General features: G+C 53.1%; 1 protein-coding gene across 2 annotated transcripts in view; it reads left to right on the forward strand.

Moving 5' to 3' along the window:
- The window catches only part of hivep2a (HIVEP zinc finger 2a), a 43,718-nt gene that overhangs the window by 2,866 nt on the left and 13,508 nt on the right, over positions 1 to 27,344 (forward strand). Inside the window, exons 2-3 of one of the 2 annotated variants that reach the window (XM_086019355.1) lie at positions 3,229 to 3,321; positions 26,057 to 27,308. In XM_086019355.1, coding sequence (XP_085875481.1) covers positions 26,300 to 27,308 — 1,009 coding nt within the window. In that variant the 5' untranslated portion in view covers positions 3,229 to 3,321; positions 26,057 to 26,299. The other variant, XM_086019356.1, reaches the window with a different exon arrangement.

Raw genomic sequence — 27,344 nt, forward strand, 5'->3', positions numbered from 1 at the left:
GAATATCAGCAAAAATGTTGCTGATTCTTCCCCAAAGTCAAAGCAGATGTTTGCAAATGTCTTGTTTTGATTCAGCGCAACGTTTACTCTCATGGAGGACGACAGAAATTTCAGAATATTTTCTGGTGAGAAGCTGAAATTCCACCAATTTGGACACGCTGAAGTTCAGCAAGCTCGTGACACAATTCATCGATGATCAAAACAGTTGTCAATTTCATAATCAAAGGATTAATTCTTGATTAATCAATTAATTGTCGCACCTCTACTTGAATTATCGAAGCGCAGTCTCAATGTTCAAAGTGTGCATCATATTAGGATGACTTTAAATAATACGAAATGTACTTTTTAGGAATACCTCCTTTGTTGGCTCCGCCCCGCAACCCCTCTGTCTTACTCTATTATGGCGCACCTGCAGATGGGATGTGGTGGCACCCTGATGGCCGCCCCGGTGTAACCTTCCCCCGGCACTGCTTCCGCTAATGAAGTTAGCATTTGCGAGCCTTATTACGTGCGTCAAAGTCTTCTCAGTGTCACTAATGGCGTGTAAGCGATCCATTAGCGACACAAACGCCTGCGTCTTGCCTGAGAAGCGGCGTCTCGGCAGGACAAACAAGAGAAAAGAGGAAAGTTGCTGGCAGGCCGAAGACTTTCCAAGCGGCGGCGGCGGCGGCGGCGCGCACACCACAAAGGCCGACTGTAACTCATCTCGCCGGTCCTCAATGCGCCGGCAATCTTTGGCCGTCATGTAAGCGAGCTTGAGAGGAACCCGAGAGCCACTGGCTGAATTATTGACACGCACGCACGCAGGAACGCACGCAGGCACGCACGCACACACACAGTGGATAGAAAAGTCTACACCCCCCTTTTCCAATGCCAGGCTTTTGTGAGATAAACAAATGAGACCAAGATAAGCCATTTCAACACTTTTCCCACCATTAATGTGCCCTCAATTAGGAAAAAACAAAAATCTATCCTAGAGGGCAAGAAAAAACAAAAGTGAGACAATATGGTTGCACAAGTGTGCACACCCGCTTCTAATTGCGAATGCGGCTGTCCATCACATTCAGTCTCACGTTAAATGGGAGTCGGCGCCCACCTGACACCAGTCAAAGGGCCACTGATGAACCCCAAATAAAGCTCAGGTGTTCTAGTAGGCCCGTCCTGACCTTTTTTTCCTGCTTTGCCTTAGTTAAATGTACAGCTACAGGACTTAGTTACGTCAAAAACTCTCGGAGCTTATCGTTACCGCACTAATATTAGCTGCTCTACGCGGAGGATAAAGAGTACGTGACTGTGAGTACTGTTACATTGTCTGTCTTCATATATCTGAATTTGTTTCAATCCATCCCGCAAAGGGTTTAAGCACCGCACCAGATGCTAGCTAGCGTTAGCATTAAGCTAGCAGGGCCTTTCTTGGGGCAGATGTTTGGCTGTTTTCAGTGCACAAAGTGTAGTTGTCTCTGTTTTCTGTTTTGTTTGAGAGTATACTTCAACTGGCAGTGGCATTAAAAGGCTTGAAGTGTCCTTTTGTTGCCGTTATTGCAAAGCGAGTTGAGTTCGGTGACACCACGCAGCGCTCGTATCTTGATTTTGGCGTCAGCCGGTGCTCCCTTGAAGGTTTCCAGTTGGCTCCCAAATGCTGCGGCTCGCCTCGCAACCCGCGTACGCAAGAGGCGGCGCAGAACTCCCATTTTGGCCTCCCTCCACTTGCTGCTTGTGCATTTCACAAAGCATTCAAAGATTCCTTTGACAAATGCTCTCAGGTCAGCTGGTCAGCTGCTTCTTGAGTCAGTCCGTCAACCGGTTTGAATTGTTTTCAAATTGCTTTGCCGTTTGTTTCCGTTGTTTTATCTTATAGTTTGGGATCTTGTGTTGGACTCTTATCTGTGTGCATCATGTTGTTTTGTTTGTTTTCCAAAAGTAAAAGGTGCAGCTGTTTTTCACTGTCACTTGTGTACAACGGCCCTTTTGATAACTTTGGGGCAAAAACAAAAAAAACTCTTTTATGCATTTCCCAAAGTGCACATACTGAGAAGAAGGAAAAAAACACTACAAACATCTTTGCTGCAAGCTAGATTCTAACCCGATTATCTGGACTGAACTCATGTGCAAAAAAAAAAACCCAAAATATTTTGAATTTCTATTAGACCCATTTTGAATGTCAGAGCTTTTTAGCTTGGCACAAGACATTCGCCATAAGTCATTCTTAACTTTCTCTGTACAACTTTTGGAAGTGGCAAGCTCATTTTGACAAAGCGAGGGGTAGAAAGCTGCGACGTCTGTCGGCAAATGTAGCGAGTCAAAGTAAGAAGTCGTCTTGTAAAAATACTTGTGCTAATAAAGTACAAAAATACTTGGAAAATCCAAATCATCTGTGTCGAATGAATTGCCCCCAATATGTTCTGGCATCTCTGCTAGGTTGACTCATTTGCATACGTGCACGTGCACAAGATGTTTGAAAAGCTTTCAGGCGATTCAAAGCCGTCGTGTCCCAGCGGGCCGGACGCACGAGAAAGCCCAGCGGCTTGAAGACTAAAAAAAGAGGGAAAACAACAAAACGTGAAAGTGAAAATGACAAAAAGATGACGTGAAGCTGAATGTCCCTTGTGTCTTATTTGATTTTATTGTATTATTTGTTCAAAACACATCAGGGGAGAAGACAAAGCGTTTGTAGAAAGTCGAGGTCAGGAGCAGCTAAGGAAGTAAAACTACAAAAATAAATAAATAAAGATAGGCACGTGCGTGCGTGCGTGTGTGTGTTTGTGTGTGTGCGCGTGTGTGTTTCACATCAACAAATTCACTTTTATCCCCCCGGAAAATAGAAGCTTGCCACTTTCTTTGATACGCCATGAAATGGAATCGGATCTCCAAGAAGAACAGGCTCTCGCGTCGCCTTTCACATGGCAAACTTTGACAGCGCCCACTTTAGAGAAGCCCAGCAAAGTGGCATCAAGAAGTGTAAACGCTTATGATTGGCAAAGTACCCATTTGGACTGGCTTCGTACGAGCCCTGAAACTCTTGCCCAAAACAAAATGGCCGACTTGCTGTTGGATTTGCGGCACTTTTTGTCGTGGCAACGTGTCGAGCCAATTTTCTGTTCATCTGTCAACCCGCGGGCGTCAAAGGGCCCCCCTTTAACTTTCACTGGCAAATGGTTGCTTGAAAGCAAAATGGCCGACGTCCGGCTGTTCCTAATGTTTGGCCTGTGTTGTCTGTGTGTCCTCCAGCGACTGGAAGGCGTGGAAGGCGTGGAAGGCGTGGAAGGCGTGGAAGGCGTTTGTGCGTGTACTGGCCGGGCCGGAGCGCAGGACGACAATCAGGTAGGATCGAAGCAACGCGAGCGAGCGAGCGCGCGCGAGTCGGACCCTTCCTGCTCGAGCGCCTGAGCCAGCCAATCGGAGCGGGGGCTGAATGTGAGCTCGCAGGCGGCGCCGTGGCAACCGCAATCGCGGCGTCGCCTGCATGGCCGCCATCCTCACTGCCACCTGCAAGTCGCCATCTGTGGCCGCACGGCTTTCTTATGTCACCGCGTACGCCGACCGATGATCTTTTCCCTGTATTCTTTTTGCTTTGAACATGTCAACGGTGTGGTGTCACACGTTGCCATGACCACCGTGGCAGCTGAGTGCACTTGAGATGATGTCAACTTTGTCTTTTGTGTTTAAAATGAGCGCATTGTTTTTCCAGGGCAAATGGCGAATAGTTTTGAGAATATAGGAAGAAAAAAATGGAGGCTGAAGGTGTCTTTTCAGTTGTGAAAGGTGGAACGTTATGAGCATCAAGTTTTGAAAGTCCATTTTTTAAAAGATGACTTTTTGTCTTGCTGTAACAGTCGTGTACGCGCACCGTCACCCGCTCTCTCACACTCATGCGCACGTACACACGCACACGCACACACAAAACAGTTTGTTGAAGTGAAGAACGTGTGTAGTAAAAAGGCATTGGCGGTGAAGACAAAGTGTTTATTTGGTTGCCATGGCGACGGTGGCTCGATAGCACGGAGGCAAGCTGCGTCCTTGTCGGAATCACATGCGCGGGGAGGGAGTTTTCGGTTCGGTTTGGTGCGCGTGCGAGATAACAGATGGGCATCATCTGATTTGACGCGTATAGCGCGGCATGAGCAGACAGTTGCCCGGGCGACCGCTTCCCGTTTCCGCCATGCACGTGGCCCGGCCGGCCGCATCGAGTGAGGAGGCGATAAGATGAGGAGCAAAGGTGAGGAGGTGAGCGCGCAAGAGGCCCTGCTTGGCGAGCCGACGAGCTGAGAGGACCGTGTCATGTGGCCGCGACGTCGGTTGGAGTGAAGGAGGCCACAAGGTTAGTTGCTGAGGAGGCGAGGAGGCGAGGAGGCGAGAAGGCGAGAAGGCGAGAAGGCGAGGTGAGATAAGCGACGCGCACGAGCGTTGCCGCCGAGACCGCAGCAAGATGTCGGCTTCCTGTTTCCTCCGCGACGCCCCGTGTCCGCTGCGGCGGCTTTTGTTGCACCATTCAAATGACATGAAAAGTGTGCGCATTAGTTGACGATGGCACCAATGGCTTCCGCGTCATCTGACACGCAAATGAAGGCTTTGTGGCTTCTGCAGCCCAAACGCTTCGTGTCAGCCTTGCAGTCGCATGAAAAGTGCCGGCCTGAGTATTTGTGTGACGTGCATGACTTGTGTGAGTGTGGCTGCGTCGATCTGTGTGAGATTGGAGTGGCTGCATGGCGTGTGAATGTAAGAGTATAGTTGTGTGTGTGCACGTGAGAGTGCACATGTGAGTGAAAATGTTTACGTGTGCTCGAGTGTTTTGTGAGAGCTGATGAGAGCTGCACTCCTCTTTCCTCCTCTACTCTTCGTCCTCTTGCATTCTGCTGCTTCTCGCCTCCGCGTGTCTTCCTCTTCCTCTTCCTCATCCTCTTCCTCATTGTCACGGCCATCGTGTACCCGCCGGTGAGGAACAGGTGGCGGTCTCCTGCCTTGGCGCGCTGGCTCGCCGCCCGAGCGCGAGGCAAACGGAGGGAGGCGAGGAAGAGGGACAGAGCCCAAAGGTTGGCGCGGAGGAGCTGCGGCCTTGGCGGGAGGAAGAGGAGGAAGGCAGGCCCGGCCCGGCCCGGCCCGGCCCGGCGGGCGGGCTGTTATTAGCAGTCGCCAATCGGAGGCACTTAGCAAAGCTGTCATTTGGGTGACGTCATTTCCTGTGCCCCACGCAGGAAGTCGACATTCTGAAAGGCGGCCAAGCTCCAGCAGGTGCACCAGTGCGGAGACACACTCAAGCCTCGCTAGTGGGGGCGCTTAGCTAGCAACAACACTTGACCTCACCACCGCCCCCCCCAAAATTGCCTTGTATTGATAAACACGAAGTTAAGGTCAAAAGAAAAGGCCGCAAAGCATGTGGACATTCATCAGTGTGCAAATGTCATTCAAGGCAATATTTCCAAAAGCCTGGGGGCGTGATTGGGCATTGGGAGGTTTTCTTTTTTAGTCTTGGGTTGTTTGAAAAACTCCCAAGTCGTAGTACAAATGCTGATTGGCAAATGGGCAAGGCTTTTCTCTCCTCCAGCGTCTCTTGAATGTCAGCGTTGCACTCGCTATATTCATCTTCAGTCCGCTCATCTTAATCGCACGCCGCTGACATATTTTTGCAGGGTTAAAAAAAAAAACAGCCAGAAAAATCAGCTTGGGCCTGCTCGGATTAGCAATCAGCGCTAACGCTACGTGTGTGTGGGGGTGTGTGTGTGTGTGCGCGTGCATGCGTGCGTGTGTGCGTGTGTATGCGCGCGTGCACATTGGCACAAGATAAGCTCGACATGAGGAATTAGCACTAAGACGCTAGCAACGCTGGCTAGCTGCCGCCGCCTGTCATGTGGATGTCACATTAGCATGTGCTAGCAGGGGGTTAGCCCGCAGGCTGGCTAGCACAAAAATGAGCGAATGTCAGCAACTGCTGGCTGGCAAGCAGTCAGGCTCTCCATTTTTGGTGCCCGGCAACTGGCCTGGTCACCTGTCCGCGGTCGACTCTCAGGACAAATGACAGGATGCCTCGTGCTACAAGTTCATCTTGACCCTCCTTCTTCTCTTCTCCTCCTCATTCTTTGTTCTTCCCTCTCCTTCGCAGTCCTTCCTTCCCTCGTGTCCTCCTTCCTCCTTCCTTGTCATGTCCTCTTTCATCCCAAAACAACCAAAAAAAAATCCCTGCAAATCCTTCTTTCTTCTACCGGTTGACAGCGTGAGCTCTTGCGACGTCTTTCCTCCTCTCAAGTCATTGACAGCGCAAATTAATTAATGCGCTCTATGTGGCCATCATACCTGCGCGCGTGTGCGCGCGCGCGCTCCATCTGATCTTATTCCCAACGGACTGTGTGAAGATCCCAAAATATCTATGCAAATATCTGCAGATAAAAGCATCAAAAGTCCGTTTGGCGACGTTCCTTTCCTCACTTTGGATGTGTGGCTCATTTTGGGCTTTTGACTTGTTCTTTACATTGAAGTGAAAACATGAGATCAAGAAAAAAATTGGGCTGATTTTTGACTGATTTGATTGGTCTTTGTCTCTGTTGTAAAGGACAAAAGTCTTTTGGCACAGTGCAGTGCTTTGCCTGTAATTCATAACTTGATTGTTGTAAACCTGAAGCGACCCAAAAAGAAGTCATGTGTGTCATTACATCTTGATTGTATGTAATCATTCTTTTCCTTTTAATTCATCGGCCGATTCGTGGCTTTTGGGCAGTTGGCCTCAACCGATCCATATCGGTAGGGCCCTGCTAATGACATGACTTCCTGTAGTATTTGTGTGTTCCTTTCAGGGGCGTGGCATCAGGAAGGGGATTTGTGTGGGCTGGTTACTTTTTGCACTCATTCTCAATACGTATATGTGTACAGTTTGTCGATATAGATATATATGAGTGTGTGTGTGTGTGTATGTATATAAGATGATTTGTGATTGGAGTGTTTTGAGTTGCAAGCTTGTCCACAGCACAAATCCAGCTCATATGTCTAGGCGGGGGTTTTCCTCCTCCGTCGCTCACGTGTGGTTCCCTCCGTGTCCAGTTTTGTTGCATGCGCTGCTTGAGGATGTTTTTGCGGCGGTGGTCTTCAGGGTGTAGACGGGGACGGGCGGCGCGCTTGCGTAACAGGCGCTTGCTCTTACGTAATTGGATGCATATTTGATGGCCGGCGCGGCTGCCATAATGTAGCGAGAGCGGGACGGGATTTGGGCGCACTTGAGCCTCCCGGAGTCGTTGCGTCACCGGGAAGCCGAGTGGGAAGTGCGGGCGAGCGGTAATGAGTGTGTGGGGGAGAGAGAGAGAGAGAGAGAGAGAGAGAAAGAGCGAGGGAGTGAGTGTTACTGCGTGAGAGCGCATGAGCGACTTTGTGAGTGAGAGAGCGTTGCATGGCAAGCATCCAATTTGTGGCCCCCGAAGGTCAGCATCCTGGGCCGGTCTCGTCTCATCCAGGTGAGCCGGCGTATGGCCCGCTGGAGCAACCGTTGGCGAGTGCCGCGATGGTTGCCGTGGCAACCGGGGCTGGAGCTATAGGGGCCTACAGCTTGAGCCCAAAATCTGGAAAAAAGTCAACTTGCGCGAACTGCAGCATGCGCCCACAACGACGACACGGGCGATATTTTCCCTTTCCCTCGCAGCACTTCAAGCAAGTCAGCTTGACTTCACGTCTCGTCCCGAATGTTCCTGTGTCGCTTCCGCACTTTTCTGCAGGCTTCCAAAATGGTGATAGTCAACAAGTTGGTTTTGTTTGGAGCTTTCTTTTCTTTCCCCCCCCCCCTTTCCTCTGTTGAAAGTACCTCATGACTCATCGCCGCATTTTTATTGGTCCTCACGAAGCCGCAGTCAGCTTGATCAGCCACAGAATAAACGCGAGAGGCAGTTTGTGCAATCAGCAGTGCTGGCTCTTACAATAACAAGGCAGTAGAAGACAGGATGACGGGACGGAAGCGTGGCACTTTTCATCCCGCTTCCAGCTAAACGACCAACGGGGCAAAAAGATGAAATTCCTGCTGCAGCACGCTTGGCAGAAGTCAAGGGAAAATTTTGTGGGCCACATCAAGCCACCCGAGAGGCGAATCTGGCCCCCGAGCCTCAGTTTACTCACCTGCGCTGTAAATAATTGGCTTGTAATCCCAACGCTGCCCGCTAGCTTTGCCGCCAACGGCTTCCAGTAGGCCGAGTGGAAGCTAACGGCGCTAACGGCAGCAGGAGGAGGCGGCCTGACCTCGGAGCGGCTTTGACTTTGCACTAACGAGCTTACGTAACGTCAAAGCGCGCCGTGCCGTTGACATCGATCGCGCTCACGCCGGCCCGCCCCTCGGACGGCGGATCAATGGCGGCCTAACGAGATAAGCGAGCACGCTAACGAGTTAACCGAACGCTGGCGCAGGGGGGAGTGAGACGGCACGGGACGGGACGGCACGGGAGTGAGACGGCACGGGACGGGACGGCACGGGACGGCACGGGACGGGACCTGGTGCCCCCACTTCCCCACATTGGGAGCAGAACCAACCACAAATGAAATTGGGGAACGGGAGACTTCGACAAGTTCTTTTTGTCGTGGATCTTGCAGAATGGGCTGAACCTGGGCCAGATCTGCAGGGTGGCAAACTGCCCAAAAGCTAAATATTTCAAACAGCTCAAAAGTCAGACAAAAGAAAAGATTCAAAGAGTCAAATAGTTCAAAAGTCAAATGATTGAAAAGTCAAACGGTTCACGGGTCCAACAGCCCAAAAGTCAACCGGCAAAAACTTCAACCAGCCGAGGTCGCGAAAGTCAAAGTCCTCAACGGTCAAACGGCAAAAAGTGGGACAGAGAGCCAAGCGCGCTTGCGCTTCCTCCGCCTTTGTTTTGCTTTGCCCGTGGAGAAGTGGCGTTTCCCGTTGGCACAGCTCCGCCTTTGGCCGCGGTTCAGCGCGCCAGCTCGTCTTGTCACTCGTCAGGATTGCGGCTGGAATGCTTGGAGCGCCTCCGCTTGAATGCGTGCTGCTGACTCACGCTGACTCACGCCGTCCTCAAAAATCCAAACAAAATTTTCTTCTGTCTCCACATGTCAGCTGGCCCGGCCTTGCGAACCGACTGCCCGCCCCCCTATCGCGCGCGGTGACAAAATTAGTCGCGAGAGCCGCTCTTATGTTATGCGCTCACCCCGCGCCCTCCCTTTCCCCGGGGAGCCCCCCCGAGACTCCGCAGCATCCCGTGTCGAGTTTCACACACGCAGAGGAAGGCCCGTCCGTCCGTCCGTCCGTCCGTCAAAGTGGCGCGATGCCGTCGAGCATCCTCAAGCTGACGTAGAACACGGGACAGCTTTTGGAGGCCTGGCGCTCAAAGCCATCCCGTCTGATAGAAACACAGCGGCAGAAAAGATGACGCGGTTGTTGGAGGGATGGCAAAAAGCCACCAATGCTCAACTGCCATCAAAAGTCGCTCTCGCTTTGCTCGTCTTCTACTTTGACCACTCACAAAAGCCCAAAATCTGTCACACTTTCTTTTGAGAGGAAGCTGACTTTTGGTGTGTTTTTGTGGAAAGTAGCCATCTTGTGCTGCTGACAAAGGACAGAAAAGAAAGAAAAAGAAGCCAGTCGGCCTTTTGTTTTGGTACTGGAGCTTGCGTAGTTGACGTTGTCCTGAAAATTTAAATCATCATTTCCAAAGTATTATTGAAGTTTGAATCTGTCGCTGCTCGTCTTTCCCCACATTAGCAAGGCAGCACCCAAAAAAAGTGATCAGGACAAAGTTTCGCAATCAAATGACTAGAATGACACACACACACGCACACACACACACACCTCCCATTGCTGGAATGAGGCACAGCTGTGCGAATGCGTGCGTGCGTGCGCGCGTGTGTGTGTGTGTGAGTAGGTTGCATAAGAGCGGAGCGCGCGTGTCCCCCCCCATGGCTTGGAGGCTGCAGTGGTCGCTCTCGCTCACTCGCACGTTGCCAAAGCAAATAAACACGCAACGGCTTTTGTGTTTGCGCTTCCCACACCCGGACAAATGCCGCGCACGCACGCACGCAGGCACGCACGCAGGCACGCAGGCAGGCACGCAGGCAGGCACGCAGGCAGGCAGGCAGGCAGGCAGGCAGGCAGGCAGGCAGGCGGGCGGGCAGGCAGGCAGGCACGCACGCACGCACGCACGCACGCACGCACGCAGGCCGAGACCGAGGCCGAGGCGGGGGACTCCAATCACATGACTCGGGACTCCAGTCGACTCAGGTGGCTAATTTTATGGCTAGCAACTCGCTAGGCAAAGACTCGACGTGACTTTGACTTGGCAAGCGGTCGGGTTTACATTTGATGATATAATTTTGCCCATCTAGTGTGCCTGTTGTTTGTGAACAAAACGTTGTTATTTGGGGTGTCTGGCGTGGCGGCGGCCACAAACCAGGCCCGACGATGACTCGTGGGGAGCAAGTGTCACCAAGGGTGACCACGTTTTGGAGTCATGCAATAGCGTTTGGATGCAACTGGAAGAAGCAGCAACATCCGCCGCGTTTACGCCGTTCATCCGTCGGACGCGGCTAAGCTGGCTGCGTCAACCCGGACGCTAAACTAGCTTAGCTTGTCAATAGCAGCCCGAATATGAATGAAGCTTTTGACGGGTCGGCCGTTTTGCTGCGAGGAGACGATTAAGACGAACATTAGACACCATGTTGTCTTGAAACTCTGAAAAATGAAAAAAAAACAAAACATTAAAAAGCAAGCGTTATTCAAGCTTAGACATCTTTGACTACTTCCCTGGGCACGGGCGCGTTGTCTATTATTTAATACTTAGCAAGTTTGTTTTTCATCTTGTAGTCAACAAATATATTGAAATGTAAAATAGCGAAACAAGTAAAAACCAAAACAAAACCAAGCCTTTTGGAAAAAATCCAAATGAATTGAAACTAACTGAATGGGGGGAGGGGGGAGGACAAAGTCAAACAAATGAAAGGTCCAAGAGTTTTGTAACTGTGGACAACTTTGGCCATTCCAACCCAGAACTGCGAGGCGGCCTTGCTGGCCACTTGAAGGCCGCCCGCCATCAACTTCTTCAAATTGCCGCCAGCCTTTATTTCTCCTCTCCGAGTAGACAAACTTGCGTAACAAAGTTCAAACAAGCATTAGAATGAGAATGCGCCTTTCGGTCAAACCTGTTGTACTTGATGTACTGTGCGCGTGCGTGTGCGTGTGTATAGATATAGATATATGAACCGGTCGCTGCAAAAGGGCCGTCAGCGGCGTCCTGGCGCCTCCCCCCGGTCGGGGCCCCCCTCGGTCTATTTCTGGCTCTGCGTCATGCCTGGGCTTTACTCCTGTGGCAAGAGGAGTGTTTCTCTAGGGCTCCCACACACGCGCACGCGCGCACACGCACTGCCTGGTGGTGAAGCACATGTCAACAGAGGCAGAGAGAGAGAGAAAAAACAAGTTGGATGGACGGACGGACGGGCAGGCAGCAGCGGATGAATGACTGACAGCTGCTTTGGGGGAAGCGAAACGGTGCGCGCGCGCGCGCGCGTGTGACATGAAGAGAAAGAAAAAGACAGGAAGTGAGACGACAGGTCGCCGTGTCTGTTGCCGTGGCAATGGACGAAAAGGAGGCAAGACTCGCAGGTCGGTCCACTTCTAGTTTGGCTTTCATTTCCATGCTGGAAACCAGCTTGGGCTTTGGGGGTGTCTTCTCAAGCGTGCGCGTGCGCGTGCCTGTCCAGCCGTCACTGCCAGCCTGTGACAGGCGAACGCGCGCGCACACACACACACACAGCCTCCTGAAGGCCATGTCAACATATAGTGGAGGTGTCGTGATGCATGGGCGCTGAAACTTGAGTTGGAACGCGCGCGCGCGCGCCGTGTCGTGCACAAAATGACACAATTGGCTTTGTTGTCGTCTCTCCACATTTGACCGTGCGTTGGTAAGTGAGCAGGGGGCGTGTCCTAGGCCGAATGGTTGTCGTAGTGACAGCAGACAGCGTGTGACAGTCTCCATTAAACACACACACACACACGCGTGCACATGTAGGGCCATGGCCCTCGCACACTTCACTGTCTGAGAATTTGTGAATGGAAAAATGCTTTAACACACTTGGCGCTCCAACGCCACTTCCCGTGTGTGTGTGCGCGTGTGTTGATAGTCTCTGTGCATGTCATGCGCGTGTGCGTGCACTCACCTATGCGTCTGTTTTGTGTGTGTGTTTGTATGTGCTTGTGTTTGCTTTGTGGGAGCCTGCGTGCGTGTGCACGCGTGTGTTTGAGTCCCAACTTGATACGTTGGCCTGATCGCCGTCAGTGCGCTGGCGAGCGCGCGCGCCCACGCGCGGCCCACCGGGGCCAGGTGGCGGCGTCACCTTGGCGTCCTTCTCTCTCTCTCTCTCTCTCTGTGTGTCTCTGCCTGCAGGTAGAAAGGCGGGCATCAGGCCACCGCGCCGTCTGTGCTGCCGTCCGTGCCAGGAGCGCGCGCGCGCGGCCGCGCGCGGCCGCGGTGCGCTTGCAAGCATCCTGACGAGCGCAGTCAAGACGTGGAAACTTGACTGCGCTTTGCCAAACGCTTGCTTTCTTTTTCGTTTTTCTTTTGCCTTCGCTCGCCTCCCTCATGTAAAACTAGATGAGTGCGTGTGCGCGCGCCAGTCCAGGGAGTGTCCGGTGTGCGTGCGTGCGTGCGTGTGTGTGTGCGAGGTTGGAATGCGGCTCGTAAGTCACCTCTGATTTTCCGCTCCCGCTGGGACACATCCCATTATCAGTTTTATATGAAACGAGGAAATTCCTCTGTGGTTTGTGTGCGCGCGTGCATGCGTGTGTGAGCGAGCTAAAACTCTAGCCCCCAAACCCCCGCACCTCTCTCCACTAGCTCCCCCACCGGTGACCTACTTCTTGAGAACATTGTGCGGAGTCCGAGAGTTTGAGCGTTGTGCATGCTTGTCGCCGGTGAGGAGTTCTGTTGACGGTTGCCATGGTTACGGCTCATTGCGTTCTGCTCCCATGACGTCATCATGGCCGGCCGGCCGGCTTACTGTCAGCGCCGCCAGAAGAGCCAGGCCAGTTGAGGTCAGCATGACGATGATGATGAAGGTTGCGCATGTTTGCGACTGCCGAGCGTGTCGTCGACGTGTCGTCGACGTGTCGTCGGCGTGTTGGCAGGCTGCCAACGACGGTGAGCCGCTTGCATGTTTTCTAATACAAATTGCATTCATGTTTTTGAATTTTTGGAGCGCTCTTCCCTTTATTGAAAAGGTCTACCCAAGTAGTTTGTCATGTGACTAAAAAAGCAGGCAAGTGCAACAAAATGCGTGATTTGGCGTCATCGTTTTGTCAGCTATGTCTGCGTCTCTCTTTCGCTTGTCAAACAAAAGCGGCAGACGAGGTCGATGCGGCCGAAACGGCGCTCTGGTGTCTCCGTATCGGCGTGGGTTGCGCAATGTGGATTTAGTGGCTGTGATGAAGTATGCGCGCCTCATAAACACCAGCGAGAACGCCAGCGTGAGCGCTTGTGCCAGCAATGCTCCACTTGAATGCTTTTTTTTTTTTGTTCTTTTTTTTTTTGGTCAATCATGCTGACGCCCACCAAGCTCCAACAACGCGCAGCGCTCGACGGCCCATTTGCTGCCGCGGCCTTGGGGGGGCGGCCGTACGAAGCCAGCCGCGGACGCAACGACGCCCTGCCTCGAAAACAAAATGTCATCCGTCGTGGTGCGCTTGCCACCGAAACGGGGCGTCCCGACCGCCGGATGCCAGTAGATGGCGCTGCCGCGTGGCTTTAGATTCGCGCTCAGCTCAGCACAGCACAGCTTTTGAGGCGAAGAGAACGACGCGGCGGCCAATCTCGGCTCGGCTGATGCGGAAGACAAACGTCAAGACGTTGCCGGATGGACAAATTTTGAAGCCCGACGGTCGGGATGCGCCGGCGTTCGCTATCGGGCCCGTGCCAGCCTTAGTTCACCTTTTCCACTTCCCATCATCCATGTGAAGTCACTTTTGTTCAATGGCTCGTTTTGGATATCAAAATGCTCTCGGCCGTTGTCCATCAAGACTTGACTCGTCAAAGTGGTACGGCTGTGAAAAAAGTGTGCCGGAGCATCCCGGTGTGGAAGCTGCAAACGGTGCCCGCATGTGTGCATTGCGAGAAGGAGAAAAAAAGAAAAGAAAAGATGGCCGACATGGGCTGGAATGGCAAACGCCTGTCAAAAAAGCCGCTGACATGAGCTGCATGGGGCCCCGCTGTCAAGTGCAAGTCGACGTCGCTTCTCGGTTGGACTTTTGTGGGCGGGGCTTCGCCGCGATGATGCGCGCCACCAGGCCGCTTCTTTGCACTTGTTGTTCCGCCTCCCGGAAAAAGCAAACAACGTGCAAAAGAGAGGAGCCAACTGGAATGCCAGCGGGCCAGCGAGCGACCGCAGGCCGAAATGGAACTCAAGCGGGCCGTAAAGCAAACATTCTTGCCGCAGCTCAATTACGCTCCCGCTTGCAAAGCGCCCGGCCCGCCCAAGTCACACGTCCGCCGCCGAGAGCTCGCCCACCGCGCGCCCGCGCAAGTAAGAGCCGCTCGTTGTGCGCCGGCGTTGTCGAGTGATTTACCTCCTGACGTTTTTGAGGCGCTCTCATTCACTTCCAGATGTTCGGCCGAGGTCGACTCGTGCTCGCGTCCACTGCGGCTGTCATCGGCTGCCGTCTAAATTTACGAGCCGCGCGCGCGCGCGCTCGCGGGTTGCCTTAGCTTGACGCAACGCCACCAAAATACTCGAGCGGCCGTTCGGAGGCCAGCGTCGAGCTCCGGAAAGCTGCAATCGGTACTTGAACTCATTCCGTGAGCGAGCTCGTCGTCTTCTGCACTTTGACTTCCTGTTTGTGTCCCAAAACCTTTTCCCCGAATTGCACTTGAGAAAAAGGCTTTTTGTACCTTTCAAATGCGTTTGTGGAAATTTTCTCTACATCACTTCCTCCGTCCATCTTTTTTTCTACTTCCGTTTCCTGTCTATGTCCCCTCATTTTTTTCCCCCCGAAATGTTTTCACTTTTTGCTTCTTTTTTTGTCGCAAATCTCTCCAAACTGCCCTTTTTGGGAAAAAAAACTTTTGTTGATTTTCAGCATTTCTGTGTCCCAAAACCTTTGTCCAAAGTGTCTTCACTTTTGGTTTCACTTCTCGCTTTTCTGGCCCCAAACCCATAAAAAAAAAAAAGTCTTCCCATGTGCCCCCCAATACTTTTGCCCCAATGTTCTTTGTCTTTGCTGCCAGTTTTCGTGAACGCGTGTCGATGTTTTGTGTAGGTGAGACGACAAAAACGTCCTCCAATCCGGAGCAAAAGCGCCAAAAGGCCTGACAAAACGTCTGCGTTGGTGTGTTTGTGCGTGTGCGCGCGTGCGCGTGGCCTTGTCGACGTATTTCCCATCAGGCCGTCCCCCTTTTTACCAGAAGGACTGCGCTGACTCACGTACGTGTCAAAAGTTTGACCGTCTTGCACAACAAGTTTGACTTTTGGCTGTTGAGTCGTCACACACCTTGGGGGAGTTAGCCGTGACCAGACTTTTTGTGATTCGGCCACGCGTGACATCGACGCGCGCGTCGACGCGGCTGATGCGGCTTCCCGCGCTCGGATAATTCCGTGACGTTCAACCTTTGAATTGTGTTCTCGCCGTGCGGGGATTTGGAAATGGCATTTTTGTACGACCCAATGAATGACACAATGGGATACAAATCGGAGGTAGGGCGGCCCCGAGGGGTGAAAATGTTTCTTCCGAGCGCCGTGACGCGCAAACATGGACGGCGAAGCAGATTTGAAATCGGAAGCCGTTGAACTTTGCTTCGCTCGCAATGTCCCGACAATTCAGCAGCTTCGAGTGGGCTAACTCCATTTTGGGCATTTTGCAGGGAGTGATTTCAAGTTTGATGGCTGCCACTCCAAGTTGAGCGCAATAGTCATTTAGGTCCAAAGGGCCGTCAAATCCGTCCCCTCCGTGGTGGGCGGGGCTTATGTTTCAGACCGCCGCCGCAATCGCAAATCAGTGCAAGGAATGGAACGCGCGACGCAACGCAACAAACCGAAGGCTGAGCTTGTTTTCATCAATGTGGCGTCCAACCAAATAGTGTGCCGCCACCTGGTGGCCTGCAGTGGGATGGCACCCAAACTCAAACGGCCTCCACCATTCATTTCTGTGCGTCACTTCAAAATGACAACAACTGGAGTTAGCCCACTTGCAGTTGCTCAATTTTCGAAACAAAGTCGACCAGCAGTGTCAAACTTTCATTTGCGTTTTGACGGCTTCGCTCAGACGACCAAATCAAACGTCCGTCATCCCATCGTGTTGTTGCAGACATGCAATGAGGTGACGAATGACTCCTTTTGAAATGACAGAAAATAGTTTGGTCAATTTGTGTTGGAGTCACTGTCAAAAGAAAAATCGTTTTTCTTTCTTTTGTTTTTTTCATCACAACTTGCGATGTCGGGCCAGATGTCAGCGAGTAGACCAATCGTGATTTTCTTGGGTGGGCCATGTGAAATGATGAGGAGGGTCGGACCTGGGATGATGATGATAATGGCGATGACGATGACGATGACGACGATGACGATGACGATGACGACGACGACGACGACGACGACGACGACGACGACGACGACGACGACGACGACGACGACGACGACGACGACGATGACGATGACGATGACGATGACGATGCTGACGCTGACGATGGAGGCAGCAGGCCACCCAGGCCTCCGTTACCCAGCATGCCGCGCATTCCTGGCGACAGTGGAAATAAGATGCCTGACAGATTGCGTGTGTCATCTCTCCATCTGGTGTCAAGAGGTCATCAGCGTATGTGTGTGCGTGCGTGCGTGTATGTGAGAGCATGTGTTTCCCATCTGGTTCCGCCCAATCCCTCAAGTCCGCCTTGATTGAGACCCGCTTCCTTGCTTCCCTCTTTTCTCTGTTCATTCCTCAATCGTCTTCATCCTCGTTCGTCGTCCTCCTTCGCGGCGACGTGACTTCTCTCTCAAACTCGAATGCGATGGCGCGGCCGCGTTGTGCGAGCGCGTCGATGATGTCACCGTGCGCGCGGCTCTGTTGGAATTCTTTCCATGGAATTCCTCAGTGGCCATCCAATCCTGCGGAGAAGATCGGCCGCCGGGAATTGCGCAATCCGACAGCGAGCTCTACCCGGGCCGCTCAGCCAATGTCTCGATTTGGACTCAAGCTAACCTGCTAACCACCCGAGCACGGGGACGGGCGGGCTGTCTGGCCGGGGGCCCAAATTGGAACCCGGTACCTCGGGAGGGTGCTGCAGACGCGTCATCTTTTTACTTTTTTTTTTTTTTCCCCCCCAAGTCCAAACGTATGCGCCTTCGCTCGCCCAAACGCGCCATTCGGGTTCATAACGGTCCGAAAACGGTCTCGTCAGTCAGGCCAACTGCGCGTTGTCTGTGACGTCGCAGGCCCGTCCGAGCGGGCGCCGTACGTCGCGTCACGTATGCATTGCGTCACGCTTTCGGCACATCGATGACTCATCACGGGCGCGTAGCACGCGACATAAAGCGCGTTGGAGCGAGATTCGCCTTTCCGAGCCGGAAAGGCCGTCACTACTTTTGACTTTGTGTCAGCTGAAAAGCGCAACGGCACACTTTGCGCTGTCCACGGAGTCTTATCTCGCTTCGGTGCCGTTCTTCCCGGCCTATAAATATGATAATAAATATTTGAGCGGTCCCATTAGAGCGGCAGGTCGTCTCGTCCCACCTAATGGTCTTGTCGGGCCCGCCGGCGGCTAATTATGCGCCAAACAGCTTGAACGGGTCGCCGGTGCTCATTACGGCGCAACGCTGATGAATTAACGGCGCCGAGCTTGGTTAACGACCGGCGTGATGAATTTGAGCAAGGCGGAAGGTGAGGGATGGTCGCCGGCCCCGGAGGAAGCCAAAAAAGAAAGATTGATGGCCGCAAAAAAGAGACGTTTCGGTGGCGGCGGAATGGAAAAGTCAGACGTGATTTAGCGACGTGGAAATGAAGACCAGCAGACCTTCGCGGACGCTCAAAAAATGAAAAAAAAAGAAAACAACAACAACAACAAAAAAAACAAAACAGTCCAACAAACGAGGGTTCGACAACTCGGGCAGGCGATCGGAACCTTGGTCCATTCGCAGACTTCGGGGCCTGGGCAGGCAAAAATCCAAAGCCCAAGAAAACATGCGGCGGCGATGGGAAGTGTTTTATGGTTTCCTTTCCAGCCATCTGTGCTCGCGAGACTTTTTACTTCGGGATGTTTGGCGCACACGCACGCGCACACGCACGCGCACACGCACGCGCACACCTCCTACCTACCCGCTGCTCATCGGATGTGAGAGGAGACCCAAATGGTGTGGGTGAGACGGCAGCATACATGGCGGACGTTGGAGACAGTAGCCGTTCACCTGCCGCCTCCGCGCACCAAAGTACACACACACACACACACACACGATTGAATAAAGACAACTCGATTCCGAATGTGGGCTGGCAGATTTTGTTCCAGTTTGTGTGCGCGTGTGTGCTTTTGTCTGACTCGCATCTGTTGCGTTCACACACACACACACACATAAAGCGGATCACAACGTTTGTCGCTCCAGATTCTGGGTTGGGTTCTTTTTAATCAGAAGCACCAGCCTGTAATGTTGCGCGCGTGCGTGTGCGTCAGCCCCAAAACCAAATTGCAAGCACAAAACGCGTCCAAAATGCATTTTTTTTGTTTCTGTTTGTTGTTTTGCCAGTATTATCACGGAAGACAATATTGTGCGGGTCCTGGTGCTCCAAAACGGAAAGCTCAGCTTTGAAAACAGCTGACAGTCACTGACTTAAAAAAAAAAAAAAAAAAACTCAAATATTTATTTTTGTATTTTCATTTTTTGAAAAAAAAATACCACAAATATTTTTTTTTGGAGGGGGTGGCAGCCGTGTTCATTTTGGTTACAAGGCACGCTTGTCACGTTGTGGGAATGACATGAGCAGAAGCCATTCCCCCCCGCCCCCCAGCAGAAGCTATCCCCCCCCCCCCTCCGCGGAGCCAGCCAAACATCTGACGGCGTTTATGGCTGCTAAATCACAGCAGTCCTCATTTTTCTTACTGCCCCTGCAGCGTGATGTCATCGGACGTCTGGGACGCTCGCTCGCTCGCTGGCTCGCCGCTTCCCGTCAAGCTCCTCCCATCTTTTTGGGCTCCTGACAATCATCTCAACTTAAGGAGCGCTTCTTTTGCACCACCCCAACAGTGTCCAGCAAAAGGAGCGCTTGGGCGCAGCCTGCCAACGTCTGAGCGTTTGCTTCCGTCCAGAGCTTCTTCAACAATTTGGGATGTGACATCCCAACATGACATCACGGGACAAAAGCTCTGTTGAGAATCATTCACTCGTACCTTACGCAGTCCAGTGGACTTGAAAGTCGACCAAAACATCCAGCAAAATTCCCTTCGCAGTCATTCAGGAGTCGGGCCTCAAATCATTCACTCCTTCCCTGCATGCGCTCACTGCAAAGGTATTTTTGAAAAGAAGTCATCACTCGTTTTAAAAAGCCACTCGGGCTGTTAACGACATCTTTAGAGCGCCTCATTGTTGGCCCCGAGCACATGTCACACAGAGAAAGGCATGCAGAAGAACCAGGAAAGGGGGAAATTCTTTTTTTTTGATTTTGTATTTTTTTTTTCAAAGTCCCGCGCACTTGACAGTCAGCGTGTGGAACGGGCCGTTGGGCTGCCACGGCCGCTTTAGAGCGCCTCGTTGTGGGCTGCGAGTGTGTCCTCATGCAGTGCTTGGCGCCAGCACGTCTGCTTTAGAGCGCCTCGGTGTCGTGGCAGCGTTGAAAAGCCTGGCCGGCCGCACCTGGTGTGACGGAGATTGGCAGTTGCTTGCCAGGCTCGTTCAGTGCACATTTGGCCGACATTTCATTCGGCAAGCTGCACATTTCAAAGAGGCCGGCACGTGCGTGAGCGAGCTGCTGCTGCAAAAGTGTCCGGCCGGCGTCCGCAAAACAAGCGTACCCTTTCCTGCGTCCATCGGGCTTCCTGGAGGATTCTGCACACTGTTGTGGAAAATCCAATGAAGCCGCGCGCGCGAGTGCGCGCGCACGCGGCGCGTGTAATAGTTTCAAGGCTGGCCCAGCGGCTCTGTGGAAAATATGACTGCCTTCTCTTTTCCACTGGCAATTTACACCAACAGGACGCCTGTTTTCCCCTCCTCACCTCGATTCACCCGCCGCCCCGCTCCCGCTGCCCGCCCCCGCCCCCGCCCCCTCCTCCACCGAGGCGCGCGCTCTCCTAAATGGAAAGCGGACATGCAGATGCTGTCGTCCGTGCGCGACACGCGACATGGACCTTTTTCAAGGGGCTCGGTCGCTGCTCCGCTAATTGCTGCTTCCGACTGGAAGTGCAGCTTGCGTGTGCGTGCGTGCGTGGGTGAGAACTCAGTCCAAGCTGGCAGGACAGCAAGAACACAATCTCACATCGCGCGCGCGCAGGCGGGCGGGCGGGCGTGCGCAGCGTTCTAGCAGGAAGTTATTCCAAGCCTGGAACATTCTGAAGTGAAAACAAGCCACATTTGTGTCTCGTTGCGTCATCATTCTTGCGTCTCAACACCCGGCGGCAGCGGCAGCACATTTTGCACATTTTGCTGCCGCTGCCGCTTTTTCCCTATTTGGACGCACTCCCTTCTCTCCCAAAGTTCCACTTTGGCGTGAAGTCCTCTCCAAACTTTGGGGGCTGTTCCTGTCGTCCTGGCGGACAAGTCTGTTCTTCCCTTGACCGAGCAAATCATCTGAAAATTGCCAAATATAGTTCCAAAATCTTTTTTTGTTTTTTTCAATGACTTGCAATTTTTTCCTCTGACGACAACTTTCGTGAGCGGCAAGACTTGTGGCCGGAAAAGCCGACTGGAACGGCTGCAATTGATCGCGGCTCACTCGGAGGTGCTTTCAAAGGTGGCAGCTGACTTTGTGGCGGCCGCTTCACTTGACTTGGCTGATTGCTGCCGCGCAAGCGCGACGTCCTCGCGCTTACAACTGAATTCAACAGTCTGGACACTTTAGTTGAACGGAGTTGTGCAGGTTGCAGGTTATAACGAAGAGATTTAACCAAAAAAAACACCTTTTAAAATCATTTGTCTTGGTCACACTTTTGCCCGTCACAGTCTAACCTGTCTTTTGAAGAGGGGTGTGTAGACTTTTTAGGGGCCTCCGCCTCCTTTGGCAACAGTTTTGTTCTTGTGGGCTGATTGTGGTCACACAAATCAATCGGCGACGACACGGGAATGCGCGCAAGCTTGCAATTTCGTCAAGCCTCAAGCGTGCCGTCGCCCCCCCCGGCGGTCAGCATTAGATAGCCCGCGTTTTGGAACCGCAAGTCATCGCCAACAATCGGGTTCGTTGATGAGTGGCAGTCGTGATGCCGATTAAAATTCGATCGATGGTGCAGCCCCGGCTGCGTATTTTGAACGCAGCGCAGCGAGCGATGCAATCGACCTTCGGCAAAGGCTTCGGCCTCGGAACATGCGTGGAGCGCGGCGAATTGTGCAACGGAAGCTTTTATAACAAGCGCTCGGCAACTGTGACCTTGGCACGCCGACTACTTCCTACTCCCACGCGCACACACATGGGAACACGCACGCACGCACACGCGTGCACACACAGCTGCCGGTGCTGCCACCTCCCACACACACACACACACACACACACTCACATATACATTTGTCAAACCAAAATATCCAGCCGCGTAGTCGACTTCCTACCTGTGCCGTCTACAGTCTTGAGTGTGCGTGCGCGCTCATTCTGAGTTCAGATGAAGTTCATTCGATTCATCTGGCACCCACTCAAGTCTTTTTTTTCTTCTTCATTTGCGTCTCCTTGTTGTGGGTCTCCTGTGGCATGCGTTTCCACGGCAACGCACTCTGATTGACAGCCGGGCGTTGAAACAAAACATGGCTTAGTGTGACTTACTCTTAATGATTGTTTTTGTTGTTGTTGTTGTTTTTGGATGGGTCCGCTTTGCACACAAAGTTACGTAACGTTTGGCCATGAAGTGTAAAGATTGCGAAACGGTCCACGTTTGGCTCGCTGAGATTCGGCGCTTAATATTTGCCATCTTGCGCCGCTCTCAAATCCAAAGCGATGCAACGCTGCCACCTACAGGCATCCCGCTGTCATTGCAGTGGTCTACAAACACAAAGTTCACAGACAAGCTGGCGGCAACCTCGTCCATGCCCAGCATATTTTTTCAACTTTGACCAAATGCATGTTTGCAGCTTGCTTTCACGCCAGAAATCTGAATTTGCTTCTTTTCTTTTCTTTTCTTTTTCTCCAAAACCCGCAGCTTATTGTGGCATCTAGGGCCACGCGTTGCTTTCATTTCATTGATTGTTCGGATTCAGTGTGGCCGCTGGCAAAAGCAAAAAAGGTGACAAAGGTCCTGTGGTGTGCGGCCACCGCCACCTTTTGGGACTGCGCCGCCGCTCAAAAGCTCATTTGGCCTTTTGGAGGCCGGCTGGCGCCTGCTTGGCAGGCCGGCGTCTTCCTAAAGCATGTTTTGATTTTGCTCTCCAGGAGGAGACGTTCCCTCAGAGCCAAAGTGGCCAACGGGCGCAATTTTGCAGCCGCGAGACGAGAAGAAATGAGAGCCCACGTTGTTGGGACGGAACCGCCTGAATTCCGAAAGAAGGCTGACGTGTGGTTGACGACGCTCCGCGTGTTCCTTTTGGTCAACTTTACGAGTTGAGCGCCGAGCGCAGTCCGACGTTATCGTGCGCCGTTTCTTCCTTTTGGCATTTTGGTCGACGGGCTCAGCTAGAAAGGGGCCTTTGCGCCGCTGCGGGAGGGAACACGGCCGACTCCTTTGCCATCCAATGGAAGCGTCTCCCTTCGCTCCCTATAAGTCCAAATTGGCGGAGGGACGCGCCGGCTGCATGGCGCGAGGCCCCGCGCAAGGTCCTGCGGGAGCTCGCCACGTGCAAAGTACGTTTCGGAGGAAGTGCAAGATCTCCTCTTTGCCGGTGCTATGGAGACTGCCTTCTAGCCCGATCGTGCGTCAATGTGCGACAAGCGCCCCACCCATAGTGGAATATGATCATTCACTGAAGATGATCTTTCGTTCAATGAATCGATTTTGACCACGATTGCGAGGGACCGACGCGCGCTCTTGTCATTTGCATGAGTGAAATGCGATGACATCCACCGCACACGCAGCGGCGCTCACAATCGGTCTGCGTGCGCCTCCGTTAAATCCACCGCAATCACGCTCACCACCTGCGCCACAGCCGGCGAAATTCCACAAGGTCGACTGTCCCTCACCCGATTGTCAGGTGTCATGGAAAATGCCGACGCGCTGCGCCAAATTGCCAAACAGGCTCGACTCGACTCGCCCCAGCAACAAAATGAGGATGTGCCACTTTCTATGCCAAGTGCACGTGTGCCTGTCGACCAAAATAGAGCTGGCTGCGTCCAAACCAGCCATAGGGAGGCTTTTTTTTTTTTTTTGGGTCGGACCAATTTATTCTTGCAATGATATGCTCCTTTTTTGTATGACTTCATCTGATCATCTTCTGCCTTTATTCTGGAAAGAACACCACTTTATTCCGCTAATATGATGCTTTTTTTTTTTTAAATGACTGAATCGCCTAATGGGACAAAGTTGGAAATGACTTGACATTTGTATGCGGTTGACAGTGTGCGGCAGTGTGCCGCATGATGATTCACATCACACACAGATGAACAAACTGGAACATGAAGTGGAACATGAAGTGATTCCCAAAGAAAGAACGTGGTGCCAGCCACGCTCTGTTGCCCCCCCCCCCCCGCCTGGCTCGTGCCATTGACCCCCCCCCCCTCCTCCCACGGCCCCCGCCCCCGCGGCTCCCTCCTCTTCTCCCGTCTAAAGAAGTGAATCAGTGAATGGAAAGCATTAGTAAGGCCTTTTAAAACGCTTGAAACGCTGTCTGACCACACAAGCGCTGGGACAGACCAAGGCTGCTTTTGTGTGCGCGTGTGGCACATGAAGCCCATCTTGCATTTTGGAGACCAGCCACTTGGCTTCTTTGTTGCCACCTGCGAGCAGCGGCGGGCCGCGCCATTCGTAGCCGCGCCTCGCTTGCGCGGCCACTCGCCGTCGCCGCAGACGTACAAAGCGTCCCAAGAGGCAACGGGCGCGTCATCGGAAGCGCTTCGGCATCAAGATTGATCTGCTAACATGACAAAGCATCAAGAACGTCAACGACGGACATCCTCGTGGCCGGAGATGCTGCTTGGAAAGGCCGCGGGCAGCGGCGACGGGCACCCTGAACCAAGAGAAAAGAAAAAAGACAATCACTCCAACCCGAGTGAAACCGTTTGCCAATCGATTCAATTTGGGGGACCAGCAGCACGGAACGATCGGTCGACACTCGTCGATATGTTTCTCTGACGTTGGCGACCGATCTTTCTGTTTTGTCTCGGAGACGTGCCCGGATGCTGTTGCCTGGCAACCAGCCCGTTGTTTGTCCACGTGAGCCCTGACATTGGCTGGCGACCAGTCCAGTGAACAAATAAACCTTTTCCGTGTTTGTTTCTGTGGAATCCCACACATTCCACTTGGTATGTGGCGCCCTGCTGCGCCAATTTGAAAATAGCTGATTGCTAAAAAAGGAATACGGTGGAAAACCAAACTTTTGGGTGTGATGACAGCAGAGAGCGCCATCTTTCATTTGCCTGCCTGTTTGTGTGTTGACATGGTCGTTGGTCTGGCATTTTTGGAAGAGCGGTCTCAAAAGGGCTCAAAATTGGCAGGCGCGGAAAGAGTTGAAGTTGCCGGTTGGGTGGAAGTTGATTGAGCTAAAAATAGCTCTTCGTTCCGCCTGCTGATTTGCGCTTTGCGTCCTTCCTCATTGTGGTCGAAAGACGGACGGCGCTGTCAGCTTGCTCTGGTGTTGGCGTGCGTGGGAGCCGCACCTCAAAGGGGGAGGCGCTAAACAAGACGCTGACGCTCGGCTTGCTCTTCAACTTCTTTGGACACCTACACGCGCACACGCTGGCGCCCTGCACAACCATCCTCCCGCGTCACTTCCTCTGAGCTATTTATATCGGCCTTTGTGTCTTTTTAGGAACAGCGTGGGTATGCTGTGCGCTCGTGAGTCACCCAGTGGAGGGAGGGAAGGTGGTGGGCGGAACAGGCAAAAGCGCGCATGCAGCGTGTGAAGGAAAGAAATCCAAATAGAGCAAAGCGAGACGCTGCCATTTGCAGAGAAGCTTGCCGCAACCGCAACGTTGTCCTCGGTCGGCAGGCTGCTTCTGTTGTGTTGCAGGTGCGAGCCAGCGTCCGAGGCGCCGGCGCCGAGCCTCGCCGACAAGCACTTTCAAAAGTTAGCACGTGTGACGTGACGGCACCGAGCCGTCACCTTCCTCAAAGGCTCTGCCTTTTGTACCCAAGCCACAGTCTTGGCTCAAGTGGGAGCTCAATCTAATCGGAAAGTGATCATTGGTGTCAAGGGCATCTGGAGAGCCGCTCCGGCTACGCCCACCGACTTTGTGTATGGGGGAGACCTACGTTTAGCCTGGGTTGTTGCAGGGGTTGCGCAAAGACAGCCGAATGTCTTCTTGCTCTGCTGAGTGGCCGCTCAAGTGGACAAAGGAAGCAGATTCCGTAACCATTATTTTTGTACTTTGCGACGACGACGACGCGCGCGTGCACTTGCCATGCGTGTTTTTTTTCCAAACCAAATCGTCTACGTATGAGCGTGTTTGAAGGTGATAGTTTGAGGTATGTTTCCGCTTGAAACCATGAATCCCGCCGCTATTCGTGGCGGCTCGGGACAGAGCTCTGGTGAAAATCTGCGACCAATCGTTTACAATTGCCTACAGATGACACAGAAAGTCTACTTTTGTGTTAGTCAGAGCTTTGGCCCACCTGATTGAAGTGCATCCCCTCACTTCGACCTAGTTCCTTGGCGCCGAGGTGCCAACGGGGCTTTGGTGCCATCTTGTGGTGGCTTGGAGCATTTTGGGAAAGAGCCCAAAAGCAACGGCTCACGCCCCGTCTCATGTGGAAAGCGGGGCTTTACTCTGTACATTATTTCAAACAGGGAGGTACACAAATGTTCACACATGTTCTTTTTTGTGCCCCCGCCGCAGATCAGCTACAGAAGCGCCTCCCTTCCAATGAGCTGGACACTAAATAAACAAGAGGAAATGGGAAGAGATGTCTGATGTTATTTTGTAAAGTTCCCGCTTTTTGTTTCCACGTCCCGCTGCGCTCCTTCCGCAATGGCCGCCATCCAGCGTTGGGTTAACATGGCCGACGGCGTTGGGACTCGCTAAGCCGCCGGGAGTCGTGTGCCCGTCGCCCTTCCCCTGCCTGCTTCCCGCTTCTCACAAATGGAAGATCGCGAGTCTGCTGCCGGTGGCGGCGGCAGGCGGCGCTGCCCAAATAAGGACGTCACCAAGGAGAAGATGCCTCTGCAAAGGAAGTGGGCGTCCGAGCCCTCCGCCACCGCCAAGCGAAGCACTTTTGCCGATCCGGCAGCGAGGCACCGGGAGAGTTTGCCCTGCGGCGCCAACGTGGCATCAGCACCCCAACGCAACTACGTCCTCACCGGGAACTCCGGGAAGCTGCTATCTGGACCTTCGTTGGTCGGGGCAATAGGAGGCCCGCCGCCATCTCAAGACCCCCAGGGGCCCTTGGCTCAGGGCTTTCCGGGGGGGTACCCCTACCAGCTGGGCCAACCCTACCCTCAGCATCCACAGACTGAACGCTTCCACTCGGGAGCCAAACCCCAACCGGGACCGGAGGCACACGCGTGGCCCTTTGCCGGACAGTTGCCGTCAGACGAACTGTACCCAGTGGGACACCCGGGACACACTCACTCCCACGGGGCCGGGGCGGGGGCAGGGAGGTTCCCCCGGCAAAAATCTCCAAGTTTACCCAGCTCCTTTGTACCGTATTCCCAGACGGGCCCCGATCCGGGAGATGAGGGTTGCGGCAAAAAGGAGCAAAAACCCAAAAAGCCTGGAAAGTACATTTGTTACTACTGCGGCCGAGCCTGCGCCAAGCCCAGCGTCCTGAAGAAGCACATCCGCTCCCACACCGGCGAGAGGCCGTACCCTTGCGTGCCCTGCGGCTTTTCCTTCAAAACCAAGAGCAACCTTTACAAGCATCGCAAGTCCCACGCTCACGCCATCAAGGCCGGACTGGTGCCCTTTTCGGACTTGGCCGTTTCCCGCGGCGGCGACGCGGAGCAGGCATCCCCCGGGGGCGAAGCCGAGGTCCACTCCGATGGCGAGCAAAGCACCGACACGGACGAGGAAGGAGTGGAAGGAGCCACCATACTGACAGACAACGACGGATCCATCACACAGATCTCCTTTGAAGCTGACAAGAGTCCAGGTAATGGAAACTGCTAAAGTCTTTGCTCAAGGTTGA

The sequence above is a fragment of the Filicampus tigris genome, chromosome 20, assembly GCF_054856515.1.
Source record: "Filicampus tigris isolate MCC_2025a chromosome 20, RoL_Ftig_1.0, whole genome shotgun sequence".
Classification (NCBI taxonomy): domain Eukaryota; kingdom Metazoa; phylum Chordata; class Actinopteri; order Syngnathiformes; family Syngnathidae; genus Filicampus; species Filicampus tigris.